The sequence below is a fragment of the Chanodichthys erythropterus genome, chromosome 15, assembly GCF_024489055.1.
Source record: "Chanodichthys erythropterus isolate Z2021 chromosome 15, ASM2448905v1, whole genome shotgun sequence".
Taxonomy (NCBI): Eukaryota; Metazoa; Chordata; class Actinopteri; order Cypriniformes; family Xenocyprididae; genus Chanodichthys; species Chanodichthys erythropterus.
The window spans coordinates 5,490,706-5,514,049 of NC_090235.1; the positions used below are offsets into that span (position 1 = coordinate 5,490,706).

Below are 23,344 nucleotides of genomic sequence, written 5' to 3' on the forward strand. Positions count from 1 at the left end.
AGGAGCTGTGCCTTTCTGTGACCGATTCATAAGCCTAACACCTGAACTTAGTGACTGGCAAATGAGTTTTATTGATCTCTGCTGCAGCACTATCAATGACTGACACATATTGCAGTCACACAGGTATGGGTTGTGACAGAATGTTAAGACGGGATCAAAGGTCTCCAGCACTCCTCGAGTCTCTCAGCTGAGATCCACTGACCACTATGATGCTTGTCATATCCATTTGAGTTCATGTCAATCTTAAAATGTCCATCTCAAGATTTGCCCCGGTCTGGATAGGTTCATTAGAGATGAGAACGGACGTAGCTAGAGGTACAGAGACCTCACTGTCTAACCAGATTCGTTTTCCTCCGCGGTTATGTTTGAGGAGAGTGGACGTTCCATCACAAAGGCAAATTCTGAAATTGATGCACGTCATCCTTATTCCTAAGGTCCAAAATTGTGGAGACAAAGGCCACTATTTGGGTGCGGTAGATCTACAATTAGCTCCAGTGTTTAGGGCTCAACTATTGGTTAATCTGACTGGATAATCTCCCGCACAGGTTGAATGAAAGGCGATCTTTTTTTTTTCGGAGCGCTCGGAACTGCTGGCTCAGAAATGTCAGGTTGCTAAGACACAAGGAGAGCAGCGAGGAGAAGCGTCGCCACAGTGATTAACAGTCGGTCTCCAGACGGACTGCTGCCGCTGACGCTCTTCTCCAGTTTGGGGATCTCAGGGTTAAACTCGTCTGAGAGGAAAGAAAGAAAGAAAGAAAGAAAGAGAGAAAGAGAGAAAGAAAAAGAAAGGTTAGTGAGCACGTAAAGACTTTTTATACTGATAAAAAGCCTACAAAACTATGTACACCGCCTCAGAGTATAGCACTTAAAAAAGATACATAGTTTTTAGAAAGAAATGAATGCTTTTATTCAGCAAGGACACAATAAATTGATTAAAAGTAACAGTAAAGACATTAAAAATGTTACAAAAGATTTCCATTTCAAAATAAATGCTGAAAATGCTTTTGAACTTTCGATTAAATCCAGAAAAAAAGCATCACGTTTTTACAAAAATATTAAGCAGCACAACTGTTTTCAACATAATAAGAAATCAGTCAGCATATGGCTTGTAATGGCTATTATTTCATAATATTACTGTTTTTACTGTATTTTTGATATATTTGGTGAGCATAAGAGACTTCTTTTAAAAACATTAAAAATAAAAACTTACTGTACAGTACTGTACTAAACTTCTGAATGGTACAGTATACAATGAGATTTTATCAGTTATATTATGATTTTTTATGTTTTACTGTTAGGTGGAAACCGATTCCAGATCTATTCTCTTGAAATGTGATTATTAGCAAAGCTGGATGCCCAACAATCCATCCTGTTTGATAAGACTACAGAAATATACATGACATCATCACAATATGTCCAAAAATTTTGTGATATCATTCAGATTAAAAAAATCTATCAGTTAACTGTCAATCTCTCACTGAGTAATGCTAACTTTAGCTCTTTATTTCTCTTATCAGCAGAGTATTCAAGAGACAGGGAGAAAATTATTGAAAACAGAGAGAGAGAGGGAATGAGATTGGAACATTCATTGTTGGCTGGAATCAAACCTGCATCGAGAAATGAAGGCAGCAGAGAGGAGGAGAGAAAGCAAGAAAGAATTCTTATCTATTAAATCAGAAGATATATAGAGAGAAGAATGGGAAGGATATCAGAAAGAAAAAAAAAAACAAAGAATATGTGACATTTCTTATCAGCAGCAGCCACGTTGTATGTTGATAAAGGACGCTCGGGCAGTTAGAGGTTAAACCCGCTGCTGTGATAGCAGATGTGAGTGAACAAAGACACAAGCTCAATGGACATATCAGTGGAGCGGTGTCGACACATCATGGAAATGTCTGGAATTTGTTATTGTTGACGCACGTAGGTAAAAATCCAACTGAACTAGTTCTGCTTTGCTCTTCTTTGTGTGACAAAGTAAGATGTGTTCCTGGATCAGCATCTTCAGTTGGGCCTGGAACAACATTCCTGCCAAACAAAAATAATCTTATACCCTAGTGGTTCTCAAATGGTTTTGCTTAAAGTCCCAGATTTGACGTTGGACAAGTGCTGATCCAACACCGTACCAGAATTGTTTAATGTGCAAAAGTAAAAAAGAAATAAATAAATGTAAAAAGTTCTATATTCAAAAAATGCTATATCCAAGCTGTGAATTTCATGTGAAAAATTGTAATATTGCAAAATAAATTGTTCTTTGCTTAGAGGTAAAAAGAAGTTCAAAATACTAGAGCTTCCCCTAATAGTCGACTAACTGTTAGTCGACAAGAAGATGGCTTAGTCGACCAAAATGTTATTACTCACTTAGTCACAGAAAAATAAATCCACAGGAGGTGGCAAAATCACGTAGTCTATGACGGACACACATCCAAATGCTCCCCTATCATTCATCAACCTCAAATATGGCTTATTTCAAACGTGTAAGTAGTAGCAACTTTACACGGACGTTCACTTTAAAGTTAACTTAGAAAAATGTCGGCAATTCAAGTGTTTGTATGGATTGTGAAAGCTGAATAGTAGCACGCTTACCGCATGACAGCTAACATGGAGGTGCCGGTGCGATCACTTGCATTTAAAATACTTAAAATAATTTAAGTCTCTGGTGTCCCCAGAATGTGTCTGTGAATTTTCAGCTCAAAATACCCCACAGATCATTTAATATAGCATGTCCAGTTTGCTCCTATTTGGGTGTGAGCAAAAACATGCTATTTTTGTGTGTATACCTGTTGCTCCCCGCCCCATTTTCAGAAGACGGAGCCTTTACAGCTTGCACTTCAGATACTCCCGCAACAACAAAACTGGAGAATCTCATGCAGCCAAAATATCAGAAATCGTCAATAGCGGTGTTCAGCCTTATGTTTGAACCAGAGTTGGACAAATTTTAGAATGTAACAGGACCTTTTCTGAATGGTTAGTTGATGAATTGATGTTATGATGTTAGTTGTTGTGGAGTTAACTTTATTCGACATATCGATTAGCATGTTCCATCTTGATCATCTATAAATTATTGTACAGGTGCTCATGTAGAAACTGTAGTAGGATGTTGGTATCTTTCAAAATCAACTTTTGTGCAAATCCAGCATTGAACTGACCCTCATTTGCGAAGCAGTTTGGCGTAAAATCATTTGCACAAACATATAAGACTTTACCTAATCTCTTTCACTCTACCACTTTTCCTTCATAAATGAAATTCACCCACTGTGTCCTCAGATGCCGGGAGCCTATGGAGACTCATTGGTACATTAAAAACAGAATATTTGTAATGTTTATGCGGCGCAGACAGACATCAATAGGTGCTATAGCGAGGATATAAACATGGCGGACTATGTGCAGTTCACTCAGGGACGAGATCTATGCTAATGGGCGGGGCTTGCCCCAACTGTGACATGACAGTAGAGGGAAATCTTGAACAGCGTATTTTCAGACACTGCTTCTTGATTTATGGGGATTATAAAAAAAAGGAGTAGGTGGATTTTTATCATTACAAGGTGGTTGTGTCTACACACACTGTGGACACACATCAGTGTTCAAACACCACGTAAAAGTGAATTATGCATAATAGGTTCCCTTTAACAACATAAAGATGTAATCTAATACCCTAATGTACATACATAAGTGATAAGAAAAAAATAAATAAGAAAAAACACTTATTTCAACAGCCTATCAGTCAAATAAAGAGAAAAAAAGTACAAAATATAATGTAATTTCAGCTGTAATAAGAAACATCAGGTCTCCTGGGTTTTTGGAAGTCTTTTCAGAATAGTGAATATGCATTGCTTTTTTGACATCCGTAACGCTATCTTTTCATATCTGTTTCATCGAGTATAATCCCTGACTGGAACACACTACAAAATGTGTCATATACGCACAGAACTTAAGCAGAATGAATGTTTTAATGCAGCGTCAGCACAAATCATGGTATTATGGAGCTGTTGACTGCTACACATAAGATTTTTTTTTTTCCCTATAATAGGGTGGTTGACCTGTCAGCAATGTGTTTTTTATTAGATATGGTTTGGGAACGCTAACAAGATGTTGACAGTTTTAGAAGTAGGAGGATCTGCGTACAAACAGAAGGTCATTTGGTTCATATGGTGTATTATGTGTCATTAATAGATACAAGAATCAGTTTCCATTTTAATGGCATGTGCATTAACACACATGTGCCCACACACACATATAAACACACACACAGAGAGAGAGAGAGAGAGATGTCCTACTGCTAGAGTGCTTTTAGATGCCTACGGTGGTGTAGAGTGCCAGCTATTTGTTTTGTTATGTGCTTTAGCAAGGGCATGTGGGCGTTGAGCCAAGCTGTGCATCCTGCGGTGTGTCTGGATGATCCTTACTGTGATCCTGACGCGAACTTGGGTTTCTGAGTATTCGCTGGACATTCATTTCAGATGTGCAGTCATAATGCGTCTCACTGCACATTTACAGCTCGATTTCTCAGAATAAAACCAGTAGTTAAGTAAGGGTGAGAGAGGAAAAATAGAGAGAATGAATAAATGCATTCATTTGTTTGTTTTTGGAAATCGCCTGGTCAGTGGACGTTATGGTCATCCAGAATTTTATGAGGAATTTCTGATGCTCATGAGGCAGATTAAATGGGAAATAAATAGCCATATTTGTGAGAACAGATGAACATTTGTGTGTTACTTACTTTTATAAAGCCGACGTGTGTACAGGCTCTATGTGTGTGTGTGTGTGTGTGTTCACTCACCGATGTCATGCAGTTTGGGTCTGACAGTGTAGTCAGGTGGACTCTGGTTTGAGTCGTCATCTGCATTAGAGACTGTAGCAAAGAAAAACATGATCTCAGTGTATACAGTGGCCCCAAACATCTGAGCATTAGAGAGGGAGAAAATTAAAATTCAGAGCAAAAAGTTTGCTGAAATATCTATTGTTGGACTTTAAATTCCAGACTAGAGAATGTGCGTGTTCCTGCAGAACATTTCTCTTATCTGTCAACACTGAGTTTGTGTTTTTCTTTATTATCTTTATTACTATCTTCATTTTTAATGTAGGGATTTAAATGTAGGGATTTAAAAAAGACTAAAAAGTCTTTTTGCTTTATAGCTCTTTTGCATATAACATAGATATTGATATATTCACTATATATATTTTTTTTAATGTCATTTGTTTATTTGAAGGATAGCATTGGGCAGGATGTGGAATATTGATTTTGTCAATAAAAAAATAAAAAAATAGTCTTTTTATCAGTTTAATCAATTAATCAAAGAAATAATCGGCCAACAAATCAATTATCAAAATAACCATTAGTTGCAGCCCTAAAATAAATGCTTTTTTCATAATATGGAGGACATTTTATACTATGAAACTAGGATGTTTTGATGGTACAAAGACCTATTATATGTCAAAAACATACTTAATTTATTCATGTGCTTGTATTAGTAAGCATAAATAAATATTTGTGAAATTCATATAAGGAGAATTAAGAGTTTTTCCACTTTTGTCCTGTGTAATTTATCAATATATGGTCTTAAAAATTGGCAATCTATTTATTAATTTAATATAGAGTTTACATTTTAAAATTTAAAACGCTTATACACGTCATTTGCTCAAACTTTTTTAGACAATTCCAGTATATGCAAACACAAATCCATTTCAACAAATACACACACACACACATATTACTGAGAAATATTAGTGATTAATGCAACTTGTGTTCAAGAGCTGCATGAGTTATGCTATCAAAGAAAGAAAGAGCACAAGGATGACAAGAGAAACAGAAAGAGAGAGCAGGGGATGAGAGGACCTCTCCACACATGGCTCTGATCAAAGAGGCCACGGAACGTGTTTGAGCATTAAGTTCTGAAAATAGTTTGCTCACACACAAACACACATTAAAACCACCATCGTGACCTCCACTTGCAGTTTACGTGCTGTTTTGTTTCTGTGTGTGTGTGATTATGATGCTCACCTGTAGAACAGCAGACAAACACCCGCAGTCTTAAACAGCTGTGTCCGTGGTGATGGATTGGTGTAGCTGCAACACATGACAGCACAAACATTAACCTACTGCCACCTACTGGACAATGACATGCATTGAAATCACTTCTAGGTTCAGAATGTTAAAGCTTACTATTTAATCAACAGTATGCCGCTTACTACTTTTTAAAATTATTATAAGTGAAACAGTAAATAGTAAAATAGCAAGTATTATTATGCAATAATATGCATTTCAAATATTAGTATTCTATGTTGCAGTCACATGACCTCTTCATGCAACACGTGAATGGAGTCTTGTTATCATTTTGGAAATAAATGAAATTTTTGCTTTATTATTTATTTTGTAAAAACTTATGGATGTTTATCAGTCCAATCAAATAATGAGTCAAAATATAGATGCATTATTTCCAGTTCATTAGTCACATGGAAATGTATTATCAAGCACATTGCATTGTGGCATTCTATAATGTTTTATACACAGTTAGTAAAGAGTATAGTATAGGAAGTAAACTAGTATTCTATGCATGCTAAAAATCAGCATACTTCACACAGTATCTATACGATAAACTGCTATACTGAAATGTAATGAGGTCATGTGACGTGACACTTTGGATAAAAGTGTCTGATAAATAAATAAATGTAAATATGTAAATATATCAACAAAGTAAAACACAACAGATTTAAATTTACCACTGCATTTCACACATACACACAAAAAAAACAACAACAGTATGTTACTACGCCATATCTCACATATTCATACTAGTTTTAACCTGTTACCCAAATCCTCTTCTTTAAAGTCCACTTATAATAAATTACCACTTATAGTCAATTTCTCACATCAAAAATCGCTGCAATTTAGTTTCTTGTTACCATTTTCCATCCTTACTCTGACCATTAAAGGTAGGGTAAGCAATTTTTTTATTAACACTTCTTGTTATACTGATTGAAACTCTCTTCACATCCTGATAGCAATGAATAATAGAAGTGGTCTAAATATTAAAAAATGTACATATATCTTCTGTGGAAGTCTATAGAGTGGAAGTGGAAGTACTATGGCTGTTAAAAGAGGATGAGATTTTGAAGCCCAAAAAGTGCAACCATCATAAAAGATATCCACAAGGCTCCGGGGGGTTAATAAAGGCCTTCTGAAGCGAATCAATGCATTTGTGTGAGAAAAATATCCATATTTAAAACTTTAAAAACTAAAATAACTTTCAGCTTTCAGCAGACGGCCATACGCAAGTCAACTTATGGCAAAAGAGTAACCCCTGATGCGATGTAGGAGTAGCGTAAGCTTCGATGCTTCTTGTTTATTAAACAAATACTGCTGGGCAACAAACTCAAGTTTTTCTTCTATTATATCGAAATCCTCCAACATTTCTCTTTAAAAATTCTTGTTTTAGGCTTCTAATTCATGACCGGTGGTTTGTTTTGCTCTCTCTGCGCTTCTGCGTTTGTCATTACATCATGCGTCGGGTCAGAGTTCACTCTTTCGCTATAAAGATGCGTATTGTGGATATCTTTTATGATGGATGGTTGCACTTTTTTGGGCTTCAAAATCTCATCCTCTATTTACTGTCAGAAGAGCCAGTACATTATTTAATACATCTGAGATTGTATTCATCTGAAAGAAGAAAGTCATATAGGATGGCTTGAGGGTGAGTAAATCATGGGGTAGTTTTCATTTTTGGGTGAACTATCCCTTTAACCCTGTCTCTCGTCTCGTGACACTTTGCAGACTCTGCTCTGGCCGTGCGTTTTGAAGGAGGCGTGTCTATAGAGGGCGCTCTGAAGGGAGGGTGGGATCTTATGTTTTCAAAACTAGCTTGCTATTGCTAGCCTCTCCAAAATCGCATACCCTACCTTTAAGTTAAAAAGGTTGTTTTTGCTACTGTACCTTTAAGTCTTCCATATGTAAATGCTCACAGAATAACTAACTTCTTCACATGATGAACTTTAATGAGCAGCAACCTGCTGAGAGTGCTTTAGAGTGTGTCTATGTAGTACACTGAAGTCTTTATTTCAAAAGAGCAAAGCAAATGTTATGGCCATTTTAAGGTATCTAAAGCAAAGCTCCTTCTGCTGAGATAAAACGAACACTAAATAAATAACACCGATCAAAACAGATACAGTGTACGTTTATTAAATTATCCATTTCCACAAGCTGCAGATACCATCTGTGATTGATGAATTGGCCCAAAATGAACTCCCCTGAGCTAAGACAAAGATAACGTTTCTTGTTTTCAGGTTGATAAACATATGGGCCACATTATCATAGAAATGTCTGAGTGTGGTACCATTTTTCAATACCAATGGTTGTCATACTCCTGCTAATAACCTGCCTACAGACCTTACTAATGAAGACGACTATTAGCATTAGGTGAGACATGCATCAGAAAATCATCATTAGCAATGCTCTATTAACACTCGGCTTATAGCCTGCTTGAAAAAGTTTTCAATCAAAAATGGGTGCGCTCTAATTGGTAGTGACTGACCCAAATGCCAGAAAGACTGATGACTGGTGGCCTCTCGTAACGTCCGTATCCCAATAACAAGCTCCTTTGCATGGCAAAGCTGTCACCATTTCACCAACAAGGCAGTTTTGAAAGCAAATGGACTGCTGGGAGAGATGCATTTGAGCTTGTCCTTAGCAGCTTTCTTTTATTCTCAGTTGTGATTTGGAAAAATGAATGAAACATAGTTGTTTGAAATAACCGCCTTTTTTCAAACTACTGCTTCATAGCAATAAAGCCCTTTAAAGACGATCACTGGGGTTGCAAATTGATTTCTTAACGAGTTTCTCTTGTTATCCGCATCTGTATGACTTATCTGCAACCCTGCACATAATGGTGCTCACGCAGAAAGTTCTCCCTTCTTTTATTCCCAACTCAAAAAACTCCATGACAGGAAGGGCCATGATTGGCTCAGCGGTACAATCGCCACACTATGAAAAGGAGGATCCTGCCAAGGCACTTCTGCAAACAATGTCCCCTTGAACAAAGCATTAAACCTCCATCTGCTCCCCAGTATGCCTTTCCCTGTGTAATAACCTTCTCTGTCAGTGGAGTTGAGATAAAGTATGCCTACTGCAACCTGGAACTCACCAGCAAAAGAACACTTTTAAGGATTATTATGTTAAATAAAAGTTTTATGGACAGCCTCTGTGGCACGTTGTCAATAACCACAGAAAGTCATTTCGACTCGCACCTGAGTTTGTTGACAGAAATCCACTTATAATTGTGCAACGTTTGCCCCAGATACTTCCATTGTAAGCTTGTTTTCATAAACTGAGGAACAAGTCTGAAGCATTTTCTGTGGCAACGTGCCATTAGCTTTCCATCTGCATATTCCTATGCAAATATTAGATTACAAATACTAATTTCCAGAATGTGCACATAAAACGTATACACTCGCTTGAGATGTAAAAACTTAAATTTTTATTTAGTAAGATGACAATGCTAAACTATGGCTGAAAAGCATTTACTGATTTTCCTGGATTGATGTCAAAAACAAAAATTTGACTTTGATTCAAGTCATGTTACTGAATAATTCACTCAGATTGGCAAGTAGCACCTTTTGGATTTTTTTCTGAGCTTTGGCAGGCTGTTGTTCAATACATAAATATGGAAGATTGTTTCCACCACTAAATAAAAAAGGTAATTGTGACTTTTTATCTAACAATTCTTACATTTTTTTCCTCACAATTGTGAGTTTACATTTCACAATTCTGACTTTTCTCAGAATTGCGAGATATAAACTTGCAGTTGCGAGTTAAAATTTTAGAATTGAGGAATAAACCCTCACAATTGCGAGTGGGATATAAACTAAAGTCCAATTCTAAGGGGAATAAAATACTTTTTTCAACTGCATGTTAAAAAGTCAGAATTGCGAGATATAAACAATTCTGAGAAAAATAGTCAGAATTGCGAGTTTATAGCGAGTTTAGATATAAACAATTCTGAGAAGTCAGATTTGAGAGTTTATATCAAGCAATTTTGACTTTCTAACCTGCAATTCTTTATATAACAACCCTGTCTTTGTAACTCGCAATTGCAAGTTTATATCATGCAATTCTGAGAAAAAAAGTCAGAATTGTGAGATAAAAAGTCGCAATTACCTTTTTTATTTTTTATTCAGTGGCGGAAACAAGCTTCCATACATAAAGCATCTGCAGCAGATTGCTAACAAAAATGTTATTCTTCAAAGCATGCTTTATTATATTTAATAAAAGTGGCTTGCACATTGGCTCAAACTGCCATTTACATTTCTATTCTGGGACAATTTCGCCAAAAGTAACCTTTTTTTTCTCTTGAAGACATGGAATGGAAATGCTGCAAATGATTTATATTTTAATATTTCACTTATTTGCATAAATTACTTTTTTTACTTGGATGGAAACATTTGTACCAATACTATCCATTGAGCTTAATTAGTATTTAAAGATTCACTTTCATAGACATTTTTTAGTTGGTCTTGTGATCTGGTTATATGAACATACCAGCCCCCATGTTCCATGTAAAATAAAATAGCTCATCTCACTATGATTGAAAAAAAATATTATTAAAAACTACTATTTATTTTTTTGAATTAATAAAACATAAATAAGTGCACATTAAAATTTTAGGCTTGTAACTAATGAAGCTCTGTAAATAAAACGTAACAAATTTTTACGATTACATCAAATACTCACATATATAGTAGTACTCATGACCCACGTTGAATTCATAGCCTAGTGAGAAGGCGCTGTAACGCTGGAATTTCTCAGAGAACTTAATTGGTGCATGGGGGGCGTGCGGCCGGTTGCACTCCCAGCGTTTGAAGCCCATCTGTGGGTCGCAGGTGCGGTAGCCACGGTAACTGACCATGTAGAGAACATACTGCTCGGCCACGCCGCGCTCTAGCGCCCCCCGCTGGCTCTGGTTGTAGTGTGGACAGTAGATGTCCAGGTAGTCATTAACGCTGACTTGCACGGTGTAGCCTTCTCTCCGCAAGCTGAGAGAAAGAACAAAACATTATTATATGATTACAGTATTTTTGCTATTTGAATGTCATCAATCATATATACTTTCTTATGGGCAGATAGAAAAAAGGAAGAGAAGGAGAAGATTTATCTCATTGACCTTTCTAAAATCTGTAAGTCCTGCTTGAATGAAAAAGCAGTTATGTTTCAATGCTCTGCCACAGCACATTAAATCGGATAATTTTTCATGCTTAATGTGTGCGAGGCCCTGAACAAACAACAGGGGGCAGTGTTTCATTTCACAGCGGCCCCTCTCATTTGACTCTCTTTGTCCCGCACAAGCTCGCACAGAAAAAAGCATGCTAATACACACACTTGCGCGCTTCTAGGTCAGGTCCCGCAGGAGATTATTATTCAATTACAAAACGAGGATCAGAAATGTCACCCACTCCTTCTCCGTTCCTCTTCCGCTAACCCCTTTCTCCTCGGTTTCAGTGTCTTTCTTCACACTTCCTTTTTCTTTTTTTACACACTTTCTGTACTACTACATGCAGTGCTGCATTTTTTTTTTTTTTTTGCTTTCTAAAATGCGCATTATTCACGTATCCTCTTTGTAGCTCCGTTCCTCCTCCTTTACTCACAGTTTCTGCAGTTTTCTTTCTTTTTTCCACAGCTTTTTCCCCCTCTTTTTTAATCAGTGTCTTTCTTAGCCTTTTATCAATACACAACAGATGGCAATCACATCCTTGATTAGGGCTTTCTCTCTCTCTCTCGCTCACACACACGCAGACTGAATGAAAGATTTTTGTCATGCAGTGTGTTTTGGGGAGGGATGCTTCAAAGCTGCTATATTTAGGGAGAGAGAGAGCAGGCAAGGAGAAGAAGAGAGAAAGATAAAGGGAGAAGATGAAAGAGTGAGGAAAGATGAAATGAGAGTGCAGGAAAACAAAGAATGAGATGGGTACAGAGAGGCGCAGAATTGGGACACTGATGTACTTGACACTGCTGAAGTTGATGATGTTGAGGTGTGTGTGTGTGTGTTGCTCAGATTTACCTACGATGCAGGGACCAAATTCTCCCCAAAAGGAGAGTAAAATCTAAAATGTCACATTGTGAGCACCAGCCAATTGCTCCCATGAGGAATATGGCTCAATAAACATAATAAAATCCATCTCATGAATTTAAGTGACTGAATGTTCATCATGTGCAGAGCTGAATTTTAGACAAAGAAGCAGCTCAAATACAATCGAACTTTGATTTGCTGAACTGTTTTGATCACTCCTTAAAGGATTAGTTCACTTTCAAAAAAATTGTTCCTGATAATTTACTCACCCCCATGTCATCCAAGATGTCCATGTCTTTCTTTCTTCAGTCGAAATTAAGAAATTAAGGTTTTTGATGAAAACATTCCAGGATTATTTTCTTTATAGTGAACTTCAATGGACCCCAAACGGTTGAAGGTCAAAATTACAGTTTCAATGCAGCTTCAAAAGGCTTTAAACGATACCAGCCGAGAAATAAGGGTCTTATCAAGTGAAACGATCGGTCATTTTCGAAAAGAAAAAAAATGTAAATGTATATGCTTTATAAACACAAATGATTGCCTTGCATGTGCTTCTGCAAAAACCGCACTTCTTCAAAAAGCTTATGCTTTATGTCCTACGCCTTTGCTATTCTACTTACAAAACGAACGCAGTGCCAGTTCTGTTTTTTCCATAAGTAGAATAGGGAAGGCATAGGTCATACAGCGTAAGCTTTTTGAAGACTACGAAAATGCGGTTTTGGCAGAAGCACATGCAAGGCGATCATTTGTGTTTGTGATTTTTTTTTTTTGTTGAAAATGACCGATCGTTTCGCTAGATAAGACCCTTATTCCTTGTCAGGTATCGTTTAAAGCTCTTTGAAGCTGTAATGAAACTGTAATTTTGACCTTCAACCGTTTGGAGGCCATTGAAGTCCACTATAAGGAGAATAATCCTTGAATGTTTTCATCAAAAACCTTCATTTCATTTCGACTGAAGAAAGAAAGACATGAAGATCTTGGATGACATGGGGGTGAGTAAATTATCAGGAAAATTTTATTTGAAAGTGAACTAATCCCTTAATTCCTTAATTTGTTATTTCATAGTATTGATTACTTTATTATCAGTCTAAGGTCATGATAAAGAATAAAAGTAGGTGTGCTCATACTTCGAGGACACAATGTAAGGTAGCTAAATCTGACCTAAATTAAACGTTCAATTTCAGCTCACTGAATGAGACCTCTCTCTAAAACTCCACTCTCTAAAGACAAGCCATCAAACTCAGACATATAAAAGGCAAAGTGTGTTTCTGATTGAGTAGATCTCTGACTGGCTACAAATGTTGGGCATTTCCCTCAACTCTGCCATTTCCAGAGTCTAGAACTGTTACAGAAACAAGTGTGATTTGTCAAGGACACCTGTTTATCGGATTTATGTCAGGTAATATGGACATTTATGTGTGGTACATTTAAAGATACATATAAATTGATTCATATAATAAAAATATAAAAATCAAAATGTGTATATAGAAATTATAATTTACTTTATACAAATCCAATAAGTGTGTATAGCATTTCCCCATTTAGATTAAAAGAGGTTAAAGAAATAGAACACCCAAAAACGTAAATGTAATTATTTACTTGCTTTCATGTCACATTCCAAACCTATATGACTTTCAAAACCTGTATAGTGTTCTGTATAGGGGGCTGAAGCTTTCAAAAAGACATCTAAAACAATCCATATGACTCAGTCCAGTGAGATGTTAACAGTTGTGCCCGAAGTGCTGAGTGAGAATTCACAAACTGGACCAACCAATTCATTGAAAAGAATGAATTAGAGTCACTACTTCTCTTAAAACTCACATGAACACTTACAAGAGTGCTAAGAAAGACATCAAGAGAAAGATTTCAAGAGAATAACTTAAATCTCAGTCTGTTCTTCACACAAAGCTATCATATCACTTTTATATTACTTTTGCATCCATTGACAGCTTCAGTTCCCTGTAATTACATGAGGAGCGACCAGCACAATTCCTCAATTTCTTTTGCTGCATGTGTTCCTGATCATGAACAATATGCTACAGTAGCATTGTGTCCCACATAAGAGTGTGTTTATGTTCTTCAGTGTACATGCTCTATAGGTAAAGTGTTATGCAACTATATGTCTGCCCCATGACACCCACAGACAAGAGAGAGAGAGAGAGAGAGAGATGGAGCACTCCCCAGGGATGTGCACATGTATTGAAGTGTGAAAACAGAGTAATGGTTTTCCCTCTTCCTCTCTTTTCTCACTTTCCCATTCTGCTGTCTCATCATCATTCTCTTTTCAGTGGGCAGGAAAACCTTGTTAGTTAGAAGGCAAAGCGGAAGGGAGGGAGAGAGAGAAAGCTGGTAGATGAGGAATAAAAGTGATAGATAGAAGCAACGTATCCAGCTAATAATTGTCTGAGGATACAATAAACAGCCGTCAGCATAAAACGCTTCAGGGCCAAAGTCTCCACACTATCTGCTAAAGAAAATCTTCAGTTTACATAGTTTATCCATCGAGACACATTACAGATATATTCCAGTGGTATGACTTTCTTTTTCTTTTTTTTACTTATTGTGGATTTCTTACATTTTGGTTGATGGCCTTTACTTTTCATCCATTTTTATCCTTTTTAAAACAATTTTACTTTTCTTTTATTGAGCTATTACTTCACCATCTGGTTTGTCATTGTTTACCTATATTCCTTTTCAAAACAAAACAATAAAATAAAATCTTTGGCAGACTTTTTGTCTTTTTACTGAAAAGAAAATAGGCCCTGTCCACATGAAGACGCGTTTTTGTGAATACGCACATATTTTGTATCGGATAGGCGTTTCGTCCACACGAATCCAGGCGTTTTCGGAAGGTGAAACCGCTATTTTTTGAAACCGGGTCCCATCTGAAAACGCCGCCTGCTGTCATCACCCCACGTGTCGAGCCTAGTCAGACGCCGCTTACAGCACAAAACCGCAACAACAACAACAATAGCAGACTCTAGATGCTTGTGTTCGTGCTGCAGAAGCTACTGAGCCAAAATAAAGTGTTATTTCTAAGCTTTACTATAGTTTATAAACAGCGCACAAGGTTTATGCGCATGCTCCAAGACTTATTTGCTGTTTTAGGTGCATCTCTGTGGCAGAATTACAGTGCCACATACTGGTCTGGCATGTATACTACATCGTTTTGAGTCATTTCAGTGGTTTCGTGTGGACGCAGATATTTCTTGAGATGAGGAAAAAAAAAAGATCGGATAGGGTAAGCTCCGGCTTCGTGTGGACGTAGCCTTAGAATGACAAAAAAATATTGTTGGCTGAACTCGGAACTGTGTAATCTGCATTAGCATCATGGTTTAACATGATAACCTTTGAGGACACAGAAGCATTCTTTGTTTAAATTAGCTCATACGTACCGTTAGATGTAATGTAATTACCTTGACAAACTATACATCATTAAAAAGATTTAAGACTCAAGCTTCAAAATTATAATTTTTTTTTACCTCTGTTTTACTCTCAAAATCCTACAGTGACCGTAATTTGTTAATATGTGTCAGGAGTTATGAATGTGAAAAACGGAGTTGATACTTTTGATTGAAATATGAGCGTCAGCCACATTCATTGAGATAAACACTCCTGTATAATCATCATGAAAACGCTTGACAAAACAACATCCCTCAGGGCTTTAGTTCAAAAGCATGCACATTTGGAGACATATTGATGGATTCTGCATGTTTATGTCTTATTTCTATACATAGGAGTAATATTTATTTAAATTTTTCTCCAAAAATTGCAGATCTAAGCATTATGAGCACTGGATACTCTGATGTACTGTGTTTTCAATTCATATTGGCAGCCTGAATGGCACTACTGATGAACAAGCATATCATGTGGCATTCCAGGAAATACCAGAGGCTTCCAGAAATTGCTATAACATGCAGATAGAAACTTTTATAAGGCAATCAATTTGTGTTTATCTGTGTTCTTCATGCCAGGTTGGCTATTTTCATAATAACAGATTATATTTATAATGCAATGCTAATCGACATAGCTTTTATCATTGTGTAGAATACTGTAAAGTAATATAATCTGTCTGATTTTTTGATCCAAAGCCACATAAGATCACAGAAGGGTATTTAAAACACTTGACTAGTGATATAGTAAGTTTGGAGCAAAAACATGATTTTAATTTCATAAATTGTTGTGTTTTGGTTGTGTGCTAAGCTAACATGCTAGCTAGCCCTAAGATGCACCTGCCATCTAGCTGAGCAAATGTTATTTTTTATGAATATTTTTGAATGGTAAACTCACTGAATTTTTTTTTTTTTTTTTTTTTTTTTCAAGAAGGGCAATTGATACAGTTTTAATGAAGGTGAAGTGAGAAGTTTGATCAAAGAAATTATGGATTAAACCTTGAATAGAAAGCCATCAGTAATTATAATGAAGACAAAATAAAAGAATAATTAGAGCCATAACACGCCCGGAGAGGCGTGAATGTGTGCAGGGGAGATTGAAACTGAATGGGGTAGTTTGCGCCACAAAACAATAGAAACAATACACTGAATGAATGCTTAGAAAATGGGAATAAACATCAGTTAGACTATAGAGTCTTCTCAAAATAAAATCACATGACATGATCTTGAAAAGCATTTAATAAAACTCAGAGTTTTCGACTTGTCATCTTCAGATTTGAAATATAACATGGTCAGGCATGTGGCTTTAGCTGGAGTGCATTTCTAGATTGCAACTTTAGTTTTATTTTCATAAATATATTTCATTAAAATACATTTCTAATAACTTTACAAAACTTTGAAGCTATTTATAACTTTTTTTTTTCATTATGACAAATAATAATTGACTTTGCAATAACTGTAAAATGTATGCTTTCAAATGAGACCAAACTTATGCTTTTAGTGGAAAGGCTTCATGAACTGTATCTGTTTTAGTTTGGGCATTGACATTTCTTGGGATTTTTTTCAAAAGCGGGGGTTCAGGCTAACAAGTTAAAGTAGTTTTCTGCTAACGGCTGTGCCACTGTTGATATTTATTACTCTGCTGTCTATGTCAGCTAAATTACACTGCAGTACACTTGCCTGACAAACAAGTAACACATAATATTAAATGCTATACAACTACCAATTACATACATACTTCATACAGCTGAATGATTAACACCTTGCCATGCCTTCAAATGCATTCACCACATCTAACAATCTTTCAGCTCTATAAAACTTGATAACATGCATCCCAAACTAACGATATTTCAGCTCTATAAAATTCAATAACATGCATCCCAAACTATTTCGTTTAGTCCACGCCAGGCTTCACACATCATTATATGTTTTTTTATCACACAACTGCAGCTCTGTGCACAGTTTGCTTCTGAGCTTTAAACATAGCAAAAATGGTATCTGACGCAGTCTTGGCTGGCTATTACTGTGATGGATTCCCTGTAAAAGGTTAAAGCTATAACACAGAAAATTCACTCCCGGGGGCAATCCGTGAATGATTCACATGGGTGGATAGAGAGAGCGCATGAGAGAGACAGTGAGATACAGAGAGAGACAGGAAGATTCTCAAAGTCTACCGTACATAATCTAAAGAATCCAAAAAAGACACATCTTCAATGGTAATAGAAACCTGAGAACCAGCATCTTTCTGCTAAAACACTTTGGGTATAAAGCCACACATACTGTCGAAATTGGATTTTAACCGCAGCTAAATGTGATTCTAAGTGTCAGCATTCACACTTACAGCAATTTACAGCAACAAAGTGCCCATAAGTCATTCATTTTCAATGAGGGCTGATAATTTGAGTGACAGCAGACATTGCCAATTCTGTCTGGTTGAGCAGAATCGAGCATTGTTTAACTATATGAAAAAGAAAGTTACGTTTAAATGTAACATGTTACAATATTGTATTACTCCCTTAACACACCAAAAGTGAAAGGAATTAGCAAAGTACAAGTAACAAACTAACTTGCATTACTTATTGAAAAAGTAACTCATATTTTGTTGTAAATTTAAAAGTAATGTTACTTTAATAGTTACTTGAAAAAGTATTCTGATTACATAAGTTGCATTACTTGTAATGCGTTACTGCCAACACTGCAACAACCAATGGGAGAGCAGAAGTGCTCATGTGATCATCCTCAGTAGTTGAGTATAGACAAATTGGAGGAATTAATAGTAATTCTGAGCAATTATGCTCTGATCATTGGTTTAACTGATATTTTTTCACCAGTATTTACACTTTACTATTAAATCATATCTTTAGAATCAGGTCTACCAATTAATGGCTTCTAAAGAACAGCACTCAACAATGCCATAACAGGAAATATTGATGTTCACAGGTAGTTTTGTTTGTACAATTACTAAATGTTTTAAATAGGGATTCACTCTCAATTGAGAACTGGATAACATTGCAAGCTAAACAGTAAGACAAAGCACTAAATAAATATGAAAATACATTTACGCTCGTTTAAATCACAAAACAACTTTGCATTAATAATAATAGTAATAATAAACAATTAATGGTAAAAAAAAATATCGGTCACAATCAAATGTTTAAAACATCAGTTTCAAAACTAGCATAATATATTATTAATAGTAACAATCTTTATTATAATTACTTTTTTTAGGAAAACAACAACAACAACAACCAACAACAACAACAACAACAAAAGACCATATTGATTTAACTCTGAGAAATGTCCCTGTTCAAATATGTTTTTGCACACATACAGTGAAAAGATGCCTTGAGGCATTCCGCTTGAGACTGATTCATGTTTATTTTGTTTATGATATGATACATTATGCACCATGCAAATATGTAAATAATATAGAAGTTGTGCCCTCTGAAATGTTAATTTTCAGAATTAAGACTTGTTGCCCAATAGGAAAAACATCTTGACATCTGCAAAAAGATGTAAATAAAACAAACAAACAAATAAATAATGGCAATACATCCTATTTGTGAGGACAACCAACCATTCAAATGATCAGCCCAGAACACTGTCAGGTTAAAGGACATTTCATTCTTGAATCCTTCAACATTAACAATAAGGGCTAAAGAACATCTGTGGCCACTTCATCTAAACTGTACATTATTCACACATTATTCAGAAGACCAGGCTATAGAAAACTGAAATAAAGGCTCATGCCAGTGCTCATATTGGCCACTCAACTAATAAGTGAATAAGTATAGTTCCGGATACTACCATCACCCACTCAACAGACTGAAAGTGTATGAGAGTATGTGACCTTTCATGTTTGTTTGTGTGGACGACAGCTCAGGCTTCTGATCTCAACGCGATTCATTCTAAAGAAACAGTGGCAGAGCTTTTCATAGAGGTCATGGATGGAAATAGACATCTCCACTTTTTTTCCTCTTGTCGAGATTGAAAAGATCTGTTTTCTCGAAGACTGCATTTTAATTAGATTCATTTCACTTTATATTCAGCTGATTTTGTATTCATTTTGAAATAAACATCTTATGCTAAGTGTTGATTTCTATGATCAACTGGGGAAAAAAAATCAATTAACAAGCAAAACATTTTCAAGCGCCTAATGCACACACAAATCAATATAATACCAATTCTTGTAGACTAGAGATGTCATTATGGGAACAATTACATGCTAATCAATTGTATCAAACATTTATAAGTTTCTAAATTATTGATGCTTGAGAGATGTCTCATCCCCAGCTGAGCTCTTACAGTAGCGCATTCAGACACATACACTCGTCGCTCTCCAAGAGCTTTATTTGGCAGACAAATTACAGTAGACCCACTTGTGTCTGTTCAAAGAGCATAGAGTGAGCAGCGCTGTCTTTGAAGTGAACAATGCGATGGGGAGCCGCCACTCTCTTCAGGAAGTCTGACACACGGAGGTGCTAGCTCTCACTCTCCTCCTTTAAAGTGAGACAGGAGGGGATAGAGAGAGACAAAGAGAGACTAACTGATTCAGATGTTAAAATCGAGGCGATATAATGATGCTGACCTCTGAACCCTGAACACTGTGATTGCTAGTAGGGATGCACAAATAATAAATCTTTCCCCGCCATAGACAGTAGACATAGACATAGACATAGACAATTTTTCGGCAATCCATGTTTTCACTGTTATACGGTAGGAGACACTATTACGCATATTATGAAATAGCACAGAATCTCCGGCTCAAAACACAGGCAAAGAAGCAGCAGAAACAAGCAACAGAAGCATTGTTTAAGCTAATGTAGTCATCGGACATTAAACAGCATTTAAATCAAAACTGCCAAATGTTAGAAAGAAATGTCGACCCAGGAAAAGGAATAGGAATGTGCAAGCTTTTGGGTTGTTGGTGGACGCAAACTACTCAATCTAGGTTTTGATCATCATTTTGAATCCAATCTAGACATAGTCTTGAGATCTTCTCAGCTTTTTGTTCAAAATGTTTTTTTTTTTTTAAAGAAACTTGCCCACATTCAAGTGAAAAACAAACAAACAAACAAACAAACAAAAAAAAACATAAAACAACTTTGTTGTTGTTTTTTTTAAAAGCAGAGGCTTTGTTCTTTCTTTTTATATATTGTATGTTCAGATATTCATACAACAGAATATCCTTGGGGCCATGAAAGTTTTTTGAAAATGATCAAAAACGCTGGCACTAGCTGGCAAATTAAAAACAAACAAACAAACAAAATACTTTTCATGCTATGGCCAATAACCATTAAATGGCCCATATTAAAATTATATAATATTTTGCAGAAATAAATTAAAAATAAAACACTAAAAATGACAAAATATAAAAAATATATATATATATTTTAAATGCTACATAACATTTTAATAACTATAAAAATTGGATAATAATTTCGACATTTATGTGCATTAGATGAAGGCAAAAATAATCTTAATGTAAAAACAGGAAAAATTAGCATGCATAATTAAATTAAAAATCCAGTATTGGCTGATATCCAACATACTTTTTTTTTTTTTTTTTGCCTATTTGACACACAAACAACGCGCACCAGTATCGAGTTCTCTACCGTGCTTGAACGAAACATATCACACACAAATGATGTCAAAATGTCCATTTTGTTGAGTGTCCTCATAAGACCAGTCTTAAATTAGTTAAATGAAGTCTTAAATGAACGTAAAGATTTGTGAGAAAATGGGACGGGTGTCAGATCTCTGTTATGTGTAGCAGCGGCAGATCTTAAAGTGTCATTAATGTTAATCAAAGGTAAGAGAGAGGATTACTCACTGCTCTTGACTAAAGAACTTAAACTTTCTGTTCCTTATTTATTTGGTTCCACGGTTTGATTTTCAGTTTTTTATATGAATGTGTGAATTAGCCAGTTTGTTATTTTATATTGTATTCTTATTCGTTAATAAACGTTCTAATATAAGCGAGTTTGTCATTGTACTTTTTTGTTGTTGTTTTTTTCATGGGGTGGAGGCCCCGCCCCCTGGTGACATCAGTATTACCAGTGTTGTCACATGTCGATTAACTGGTGAAAAATTTCTCACCATCATATCCCTCAAACTCTGTCAATTTTTTTTTTTTTTGCAAAGGTCCCTTTAGGGGCTCCGTAGCATTGTCATTTTTACCCCAAAAGAAAAAGAATGACAATTCCCATTTAAATAAGTAAACAAACAAACAAACAAACAAACAAACAAACAAGGGGAGGAAATGTGCTTAAATATCATTAAAATTAACTATACAATCTCTTTTTTCACCTGGATGTATTTTTGTGAGATCCACCTGTGAACAAATTGTTGCATTTCATTACAAGACCTAGTGGTCGACACCTCCTTCTGAAGTTTTAGGTCTTTGTGGTCACATGGGAGATTCAGATTCGAACCTGACCTGAATTGTGATCTGATTCTTTAACAGTCACTAAGTGGGGAAAAAGCCCAAAAAACTGCTTGAAAATTCAGCTTAATGGCGCTAGCTGTACAAAAAAATTACACACTTGACCTTTTAAGAGAGTGTTCTAAAAGTACAGATTAACATGATTTAAACTAATGCGCAGTAATTCACACATATCTAATGTGCTTATTCTTCATAAATGTCTTTGTTCATGCGCACACACACACACACACACACACACACACACACACACACACACACACACACACACACACACACACACACACACACACACACACACACACACACACACACACACACACACACACACACACACACACACACACACACACACAAACCCACTCTTCCACAAATGGGTGCGTCATTGGAAGGCGTCTATCCTCCATGAATATTTGATTGTATCATAAAAATAACCAACCTTTAAAAAAAAAAACTGTTCAAACACCCCTGAGCTAGAGCAGCCAACCAGAAAGCTTGAGTAATTATTTACACTTTGTACACAATAACACAGACGCATGCGTACATGCGCACACACGGGGTCTGATGATTCTCCGGAGCGAGTCAGACGGAGACTGAGGGTGAGTGCATCAGGGCAGGACACAGCGGCTGCCGCTGCACCAAATAAATTAAAAATTTACAACCATCTCCGACTCCCTCTCTCTCGTCACCTCCCTCTCTCTCAGCTCTGTACATCTAACTTATATAACTCCCATTACATCAAACTGTCTCCCAAAGGCATTCTGGGAATAGAGGTGGGATCTGTCTGCTGAAAAGATGGTGCTATCAGGTTCACATCAAATAAGGCCCCCATCAGAAGGTCAATGTCCTTCATCAAGTGAGTGAAGGGGGGGAGAGGCTATTTGTCTTAATGGCTCTTGAGAGGTAAGAAATGTCAGAGGGTGCAACTGTTCCTCTTAGGTTCCAGCTAAACTGGTCATGGTGCTGTAATTTAACCTAGGTTTGAAAGCTAGACACCCACAACTTGGAAATTATGGGGTGTGTTTGGCTACCTTGCAACTAGGATGGCTCAAGATGCAAGGCTTCTGAAGACAAAGTGAAATCAAATGTGAGTTTCGTAGCTTGATCTCAATGTGCAGTTAAATGTGAATCCTGCCCTATTATCACAGATTTATTTGAAGGTATTGGAAGCCATTCAGGGATACTTTATTTTACATATCCCTGAGGATTCATTTGCTCTCTCTGCATGCTAACAAAGCCCTGGCATAACTAGGTTTCATGCCAAAAGTTAACTGGTTTAGAAAACACGATGGAGAGAAAAATGTGGTACAGTATGTATGCTTTAGATTGAGCCTTGAGGATCACTTTATTTCTTGTAATTACAATAATATCTCACTCTTGCAGTTTTATATCTCATAATTCCTATAATTTCAAGTTTATATCTCACAATGTGACTATATAGAATTATATATACACTA

General features: G+C 36.3%; 1 protein-coding gene across 1 annotated transcript in view; it reads right to left on the bottom strand.

Moving 5' to 3' along the window:
• Positions 1–612: 612 nt before the first annotated feature.
• efna3a (ephrin-A3a) overlaps positions 613–23,344 on the bottom strand; it is a 103,594-nt gene continuing 80,862 nt past the window's right edge. Inside the window, exons 2-5 of the mRNA XM_067361441.1 lie at positions 10,721–11,022; positions 5,999–6,064; positions 4,778–4,849; positions 613–731 (exon numbers count right to left, since the gene is read on the bottom strand). Of these exons, the coding sequence (XP_067217542.1) occupies positions 613–731; positions 4,778–4,849; positions 5,999–6,064; positions 10,721–11,022 (559 nt within the window). The remainder of the gene's footprint in view (positions 732–4,777; positions 4,850–5,998; positions 6,065–10,720; positions 11,023–23,344) is intronic.